This window comes from Pinus tabuliformis, chromosome 4_1 (assembly GCF_031772625.1).
Source record: "Pinus tabuliformis cultivar Carrire ecotype Pingquan chromosome 4_1, CPIR1, whole genome shotgun sequence".
Classification (NCBI taxonomy): Eukaryota; Viridiplantae; Streptophyta; class Pinopsida; order Pinales; family Pinaceae; genus Pinus; species Pinus tabuliformis.
Window position 1 is genome coordinate 728,857,438 of NC_142303.1, and position 9,199 is coordinate 728,866,636.

Consider the following 9,199-nt stretch of genomic DNA (forward strand, 5'->3'; position numbering starts at 1 on the left):
TACTTTGATGTTCCACATAGATATCTTGACATAGTATAATAAGGCCAATAAGGTTTCTCACATTTTCCATGAAAACATCATTACTTTGAAACTCTGTTCGACATGGAAATCTTGAAATAACATAATAAAACTGATAGGGTTCTTTATTTAGGGTCTTTTTTTAGCGAACATTGGTATATAGAGAGTAATCTCTTTATTAATTTGAATCCTTATTTTATAGTAATAAATGAATACATTCTCATTTTATAGTAATAAATGAATCATTTTTCATTTTATAGTGAGAAATGAAATAAATTAGTTAAAGATGTATCTTTATCGTGTTTAAAAATAGATTAAAGTGATAATATTGATATTTTTACATCATAACCATATTTTGTGTTGTATCTTGATTTTCTTTCCTAATTTGCAAAATTTTCTTTCTTTCTTGTCAACCAACTACTCAGACAAGATTGTTCAATTTTTACAACCATTCATACAAGATTGTTCAATTAATTAGATTCGATCAATAGATCATACTCCTTGGCAAAAGGCTTCTGTTCCAATCTATCCAAGCTCAAGCACCTCTCTATCAATTGGGCCAGAGAAAAACATTAGAGGGAGAATTCGACTCTTCTACACATAGAATCAGAACTCTACTCCCTACTTGATGAGCGAAGTTTGGGGTTTATCACTGCTGAAGATAAATCTCACCTGGTGGAGCTTGAGAACCGGAAGACTCAGATATTAAAGGACAGAGAGGAATCTATCCGTCTTTGAAGCAGAGCCATATGGTTGAAAGCAGGGGATGACAACACTCGGTTTTTCCATAACTATGCTAAAGGCAGAAAGGTCACAAACACCATCTGGAATCTTCCTCTACCTGATGGAGGAGTGGCTGATACTTTTAACAAGCTCTCCCACCTTGGCTCTACTCATTTTAAGAACCTTTACAAAAATCCTCCTGGTTCGAATATTGCTGATATTATTAATATCGTTGGACACTTCCCCAGATTTGTAAATGAGGATGAGGCTGAGGCACTTTTCGACCCTGTGACATCTAGGGAGCTTGAGGGCACGTTAAAATGGTTCAAAAAGGATAAGAGTCCGAGTCCTGATGGCTGGGCTATCGAATTATACCTTGCATTCTATGAGTTTCTAAGCCAAGACCTGCTGAGGGTTGTGGAAGAATGCAGAATATCTGGGTCTCTGTATAATGCCATCAACTCGACCTTCATTTCACTTATTCCAAAGTCGGACTCCCCATCCTCCTTCAATGATTACAGACCCATATCACTGTGTAATTGTCTTTATAAGATCATCTCCAAGATCATTGCAAATCGTCTCCGCCCTATCCTGTCCCGTCATATCGCCCCTCAACAATTTGCCTTTCTAGAACATCGTCAGATTCATGAAGCTATTGGCTCAGCCCAGGAAGCCATTCATACTATCTGGACCAGACACCAAAAGGCCATCACCCTAAAGATTGATCTGGCAAAGGCATTTGACCGTGTCAGTTGGCTTTACATTAAGATGCTTCTTATCCATCTGGGCTTCCCCCACAATTTCATCACCTGGATCATGGCCTGTATCACCACACCCACTTTCAGTGTGCTTATCAATGGGTCTGCATCTCATTTTTTCCACTCCGAAAGAGGACTCAGACAGGGATGCCCCCTCTCTCCTCTCCTTTTTTTGATTGTCATGGATGGTCTCAGTCGATTGATTGCATCAGCTAAGAGAGATGGTGATCTCTGTGGTCTCAAGATATCTGATGACTGCTTCCTCACCCATCTACTTTTCGTGGATGATGTTCTTATTTTTCTTGATGGTAGTATCAGGGATTCCTGCTCCTTCTCAAAGATCCTCTCTCTTTTCTCATCTGCCACTGGGATGTTAGCAAATCACTCTAAATCTACCATCACTTTTACCTGAACCTCCATCCATGAGACTCATTTTGCTCACCGGTTGTTCCCATACTGCATCAATCCACTAGACCGGGGTCTTAAATACCTGGGGTTCTGGATCAAGCCTATCAGCCAGAAAATAGCTGATTGGATTTGGCTCATTACAAAACTGGAGAAAAGGCTCAACTTATGGAGCCACCGATATTTGTCTAGAGCTAGCAGACTTGTATTGGTTAAATCTATACTTGAGGCCACGCCTGTCTTTTGGATGGCACTCGCTTGGATTCCTAGAAGCACCTTGGCCAGGCTACACCAAATCTGTAACAGATATCTATGGAATGGGAACCAGGATAAACAGATATTTGCATGGGTTGGCTGGAACAAGATAGCGCTGCCCAAAAAATGGGGAGGCTGGGGCCTAAAGGATCTTCCTTTATTTGCACAGGCTCTAGCTGCAAAAATGGGGTGGACATTGTTGACTGGACAGAATCTTTGGACTACCATCTCATATCACAAATACATTTGGCCTCAGAATATTATGGATTGGATTCGGCTTCCTAGTTGGCCCAAAACTGGTATCTCATCTGTCTGGAAGGCACTTCTTCACTCACTGCCTCTCATCAGGGATAATCTGGTTTGGAGAATAAACGATGGATCTATGGCTCGCATCGGTTTAGATCCATGGATTGGAAGCGGTGGTAGACATCAGTTATCCAGAAATCTTATTCAGCATCTACATTCCCATGAGCTTAAGGTTCTAGCTAACATCGCGGACCCTCATAATTCTACCATTTTTGCACAAAGATGGAAATCCTCACAACAGATTGATCTACCACAATGTTGGCACCAAGAATGGCATGATTATATTATTGCTCTTTCTGAATCTCACATTAGGATCAAAGAGGGCCTGGATGAACTCATGTGGCATCATTCTGACAGCGGTTTATACACTCCAAAGTCAGGCTATTTAACATTGATCTCACACAAAGTTCCAGATCTGATTGCTTTCTGGTGGAAGGCAATTTGGAAACTCACAGTGCCTCCTCGGATCAAACTATTTTTCTGGTGCATATTAAAAGACAAAGTCCCCACTGGTGAAAATCTTATGCACCGATCTATCCACGAGCCTACTTGGTGTACACTATGCAAAAGAGCAGCGGAATCGACATCACATCTTTTTCTGAAGTGTACAGCCCTGATGGACCTGTGGCAAAATATTTCCTCTTCTATTCATTTCACGGGCTCATGGGAAGGCGAAGACATTAACAAAGCTTGGGAAAGCTGGTATCACCGGCATAAAGGATCAAAAATACAAAGTCTCCCTTTGATTATCTGTTGGTATCTCTGGTTGGCCCGGAATCGCAACATCTTTGACAGCAAACCTGTGTGTTGGCCGCACACTGCAGCATGTATTATATCGGCTTTTAACGAGATGCCTGAGCCTCCCCAACCTCGAACCCGCAGGCCACATGCCCCTCCGCATATTGATAAAAATACCCCTTGGGCATATTTTGATGGCGCAGCTCAACAGCAGGGGTGCGGAGGTGGTTTCATCCTATACATTAGTGAACATCATTATTACAAAGTCAGGATGGGATTGGGGGTTGGCACAAACAATTTTGCTGAACTCATCACTCTTCGTCACCTCATGCATTTTTCTTTGGGGCATAACTGCATGAGCATTAATATTTATGGAGATTCGAAGATCATTATAGACTGGTTCAATAATATTGCTGCTTGTCACACTCACACACTCAGTAATATTTTGGATGAAATAAATATTTTTAAGGCTCATTTTAATGATATCACATGCAATCATATTTATAGGGAACATAACTGTAGTGCTAACGAGCTATCCAAGGCGGCCACGATACTTCCCAGAGGAGAGTGGATGATCCAGGAATAGCGTGGGTCAAATGCATACCAATACTATCACCGCCCTTACATAGACCCACATTACCACAGGGCTGATAGCCCATGAACTGAATATCTGATATTTTTTGGAATTTTTCACAGCTTTTTGATTATATTGGATAGAATATATATATGGCCCTGCGTGGCAAATATACACACTAAATAGAAGGACTGATTATGAACATCCTGCGTGATGTTTCTGGTAAATATACTGATATTTTTTGAACTTCTTCTGAGCCCTCAGAGGCTGACAGATACTAGCATATGCATCCTGCATCTACAATATGTAATTTTTCAAAGTTAATGAAAGATTACGATTTTTCCAGTGGAAAAAAGATTGTTCAATTATGAAATTACCCCAGTAGATGGTGGTAAATAACTACTACCATCTCTTTTCTATCTCTAGATGATTCCATGATTGACAACCATAATGCTTACAAAATCCTATCATTGTTGCCATTTGAACTTACTGTAATCAAGCTTACTATTAAGCCTAACATTTGTAAAATCAAACTTTATTTAAAGCCCTGTGGTTCTTCTCTTATCTTAAAAAGCCTTTTTCTTTATTAACTCTCTAGTTTTTGAAAACATAGAAATTAATGCTATAAGAAAATTGAGAAATAATAAGTGTGCTTCCCATAAAATTATGTAGAGTTTTGAACTAGGGAGAAGTGTTAAAATGTCCGGGGCTCTATTAATAACCACACAACCGAAGATTGGTTTGCCTACAGGCCTACACCTTAATTTTGTTTTTACAATAGGTCTTCCCAAAAGATATAAAATGCCAATAACTATTCATACAACTACTATTGTCTCTCCCGCTTCATTCTCTCCATTCCGCATCTAAGAAATAAGTTGTGTGTGTGGGTGTCCATATCGCTGCTGCTATGAAGAGGATTTTAAGGAGATGTTGAAATCATAGAAAAATTAAAAGACATTGTTAATGAAAAGAAACCATAGTATTAGAAAAAGACATCAACAAAAAGAAGCCACATTATTAGAAAAAGATATCAACCAAACTTGAATTCATTGTAAAGATCAAATTTGAAAACCATTCTTAAACAACAACGAAAACGACCAACGAAGACATACAACAACAACACTGTAGATGTGTATTACATATTACAACATTTCCCTATTAAATATGGAAAACTTTCCTTTTAATTACATAATTTTTTGAATTTATAGAGCTTGAAGTTTTTAATGGAGATGAAAGTTTATTGATAATGTTCTTTGATTAAACAATGTTAAGAGAAAAGTTCAATTCCCTTAGTTATTGAAGGTATATATTTGTTTTTTTGGTTTCCTTTAAATTGTTTCCAACTGAACAAAACATATAGTATAAATTAAAAACAAATGAAAACTAACAAAACTTTTTCCATTGTGCAAATAGATTTATATTTTCAATGATGTAAATTCAAATACTTTTGAAGATTATCTAATGAATAGAAGAAACATATGTTTACCTTTTCTTAATAGAATTTTGAGAAAAATGTTTGCCTATATACTAAATTCTATTGAGATTTTATAGTGTTTTAATGTAGCCACTTTTTAAATTTTAAAGATTTAGAAAGACACTATTTCATTTTGGCATTTTTTTAAATAAAGAGTTTATTTAATGTACACTTGTTAATAGAAGTACAAATATTTTTATAAGGAAGTACAAATATTTTATAACTTTTGATCTTTGAAGGGTTAAATAAATATATACCCTTCCAAATAAAATTAAGACTAGCTCTTCAAATTTGATCACTGACTTCTAGCCACTTTTGTTTCTTTTTTCTGAACACAAAAGAAAATTTGAAGTACTACAATATGGAGGTTTATAAAACTTTGGAACTTTAATATCATGATGAAGAATGAAAATAAAGAATGAAACATAAATTCTTTTCCCAATATTCAAAATAGCTAAACAAATTAAATTAAAAACATCAACAATAAATAAATAAACGAGGGACTGGAGTAAAATTCCACTAGACTAAAGTAAAATTAAAAACCACTGACATTGCCACTGCGATACGGCAAGTACTTCATTATCGGTTGCTGGTCTTTTATTGTTCTTAAGGGAGAACACCACATCTTCAAAGATTAAAATATGGCATTCATAAGATTATTACTGGCTTCCATGGCTGCATGTTTGAACTTCCATGATTCGTGGCTTCTAAACCAATATAGGGGCACGATCTCTTATCCAGTGAGGGTTTTTATCTCAATATGCAGATCTATCCACGAAGAAAACTGTGAATTTTACCTTTCCCAGGTAGAATTGGCAGCAGATGGTGATGGCGTGGCCATGGTGAATTACAGTGGGAATCTGGCAAGAGGATTATGTCCACAAAGTCCTCCGCCATCTACAATACCGTAAATGACCAAATGTTACTAATTCTAAACGCTTGCAGAGTAAACTCCAATTTTACCATTCTCATCCTCCAAATCCCTCTCTACCTTACTCGACTTCGTCGCAGCACAAGATTGAACTCACGAATCCAAGGCCAAGGCCATGGGTTTTGATCTTTTAAGCGAATCACTGCTTACTACCTATACGTCAGTCACACCAATGTTGTGAGACCATACAATAGATCTATCTCGGATATCTGCTGATCCGAGCATTTATGCAGTGGCAGATCTACCCCGGATATCAGCTGATCCGAGCATTTATGCAGTGGCAGTGAAGATCCGTGAAGAGAACGGATGCACTGCAGTGAAGATCCGTGAAGAGGACGGATGTTTTAGGTCCAAGATTATTGAAATGACCCGATAGAATCGACATAAGATTAACGAAGTGACTAATATTGAATGGGCAGAAGTTAACCTGGACAAGTGGAAAAACACAGAAAGGCAACCAATTTTGTCCGCCCAAAGCCTCTCAGCGAGTTTTTAAAACACAGAGATGCAAGATGGAGAGATCACCAAATAAATGAAATTAATATTATATGTATAGAGAAGTAAGCAAACGTAAGTGAGTAAGAAAATATTGTGAACCATTACTTAAAAACAAAATTAAAGCTATATTACTCTCTCGAGTACATATTAACATAATTATACTTCCACCTCAGACCGTCCTGATAAATTCATACTACTTTTGTTTTCAGTTGTATTTCTGATTAAGTATGAAACTAACCCTAATATTAACAGACTGAAAATCCGAAATACAAGTACATTCAGATAACTCCTGTGATGTTGCTTAATAAAAAATTTCAAATTTTAAATATACTGGATATTATAACATGGAAAGTACATCACATTAGCAGACTGAGAATAAAAAATATAGGTACATTCATCTTAACTCGTATGGTCTTTATCAATAAAGGTAAGTTTAAAATATACAGGATACTATCGATTGATTTTTCATGTGGGAGACTTCCCGTAGTTTACTTACAGGTCCTATACAATACATACAATCTCAGTGTATTTCGCCATGGGTATATACAGAAGTGAGAAAATGAACTTTTTCATGGCAGGGAATTCTCCATGCACTGATTCCAAAAGGCCTCACTGCAACGCAGGTCAAAAGCTAATGATTTATCAGGAGTACGTGGAAAATATTCTTGAGAGCCAAGCGTTAGCTCCAAACCTACCGGACTACACGGAGCTTCAACTTCAGTATGACTGGTTTTGAGGTTAGGGAGATCATGGCAGTACTCCATCTGTGCTTGATCGGCAGCAATGAATTCATCCACTTCCCCCGCTGACAAAAATGTCGAACTTTTCTCTATGTATTTTTCATTAATTGGACAGTTCTCTGCTGCCCTCTTCAAATTGTTTGTTACATCACCCAAGTCATCATGAGACTTGCAGCTCGAATCCATATGACTGGTAGTGGATGCATGTTCGCGTAATTTTCTTCTGGCTTTCGAATGCGACAGGCCCTTCAGTTTGCCTCTGGTCGTTACTGATCTATGCAACTCGCGGAAGGCCGTGGTTTCCATTCGCACGGCACGAGCCGCAGAACTATCCGGCGTAATGGAAGGGAACGATCCTCTCAGGATGTTCTCCACCCCCTCCCGACATAATGCCCAGTTACCCGACGAGAGAAGTCCAACCGATCCGTGTATCGGATTCATCATTCTGCCGCAAGCTTCGAATAAAAGGGACCTGAATATCGCTGCAACACCAAATACACAAATTATATGTATATGGTTTCTTTAGCCTCTCTATTCTCTTTGGAATTAGATCAAGGATACTGTGCAATATATAGGCGTGTCCCCTTTGTGTGTCTGTGTAACGCTAACAGTATTGAATCTAATATGAATTGAATCTATTTATAAGTTTCAGATTTATATATAGACTTCACTTACAACTTTAAATAAATGAGATTTTGGAACATGCAACCCTAGGTTTGCATAAATGAGATTTTGAAATATGCAACCCTAGGTTTGCATAAATGAGATTTTGAAATATGCAACCCTAGATTTGCAATTTCTATGCTATATCACATCAGGGTTTAGATGGGTCTGCGCAAATTATTGCCAAACCGAGTTTAAAGGAGTGTTACCAGGCCTCAAATGCTCGGGGCCGTTGGTAATGAGATTTGTCAGGCCAGCGCGCCCATAAAACTTGGCTAAGAAGATAGTGGCGTTCGCCTGTGACTCTGGGGTGCTTATCCAGTGGAGGCAGGGCCTGAGAATGCAAGATTCGCCACAGCCCTTTCGTAGGACTCGGCAGCCATTGCAGCTCATCCTCATGATATGATGATCCGATCTAGCAAACAACAAACACATACAGAAATGACAAATAAGTATATGTTTAACCTATGTGATCGCAGTGTCGCGCAACCACTAATATAGACAACAAGAAACGGACCTGCTTCAACCTTATGTGCTCGCGGTGTCGGGCGATGGTAATAAAGGCAGCCAGAAGCAAACCTGCGAACGGCAAATATATGGGATGGCACCACGGAAATGACTGGATATTTGTTGGGTCGATATTTTGCGTGCCAATGAAGAAAATGGTCTGTAAATTCGGATGTTTTTTTTCTCGAACGGCGTGATTCAAGGCTTTGAGGGACCGGGCCGTAGTAAATTGAGGCGCGCAGTGCTTTAAAAAACAAAGCCCTCAGATTCCATCACCATTCCCGAACACCAGCAGAACAGTTTTTTCTCTGTTTTTGTAAGGATGGATTTAATTATGTTGTCGGTATAATAGTAATTGTTATTCAGCTCAACTGCACTAATGGAGCTCAGTGAATTTTTTTCACTTTTTTACAATTTTTCTCAGAAACATCAAGTAGAAAATAACACATCCCTATAAAATAAAACCACTAAGCGACACACGTTACGTTAATGCTGGAATGGGACGGAGGACCAGGCCTCGTTCATCTCCCAAATCCTGATTTTCAGTAATCATACTCCCTAAATTCATGCCCAATTTGTCTTGTCCCAATTCAACATATATCCACTCCA

The 9,199-nt window shown here is 38.4% G+C and overlaps 1 protein-coding gene across 3 annotated transcripts; it reads right to left on the reverse strand.

Moving 5' to 3' along the window:
- Positions 1 to 7,069: 7,069 nt before the first annotated feature.
- Positions 7,070 to 8,903, reverse strand: LOC149178204 (uncharacterized). 3 transcript variants are annotated; one of them, XM_089423561.1, is made up of 3 exons: positions 8,663 to 8,903; positions 8,293 to 8,498; positions 7,070 to 7,902 (listed from the first exon to the last, which is right to left on the reverse strand). In XM_089423561.1, the coding sequence occupies exons 2-3, from the start codon at positions 8,480 to 8,482 to the stop codon at positions 7,250 to 7,252; spliced, it is 843 nt and encodes a 280-aa protein (XP_089279687.1). In that variant the 5' UTR covers positions 8,483 to 8,498; positions 8,663 to 8,903; the 3' UTR covers positions 7,070 to 7,249. The 3 variants fall into 3 exon arrangements, with proteins under 3 accessions (XP_089279687.1, XP_089279686.1, XP_089279685.1); XM_089423560.1 differs by having other exon boundaries at positions 8,611 to 8,903; XM_089423559.1 differs by having other exon boundaries at positions 8,601 to 8,902.
- Positions 8,904 to 9,199: the final 296 nt, after the last annotated feature.

Bases quoted from the DNA above. Each gene is read 5' to 3' on its own strand.
- LOC149178204 (XM_089423561.1), bottom strand. From the start codon at position 8,482: ATGAGGATGAGCTGCAATGGCTGCCGAGTCCTACGAAAGGGCTGTGGC. The intron at 7,903-8,292 runs GTAACACTCCTT...TTGGTGTTGCAG, and splicing joins CCCCGAGCATTTGAGGCCTG to CGATATTCAGGTCCCTTTTA.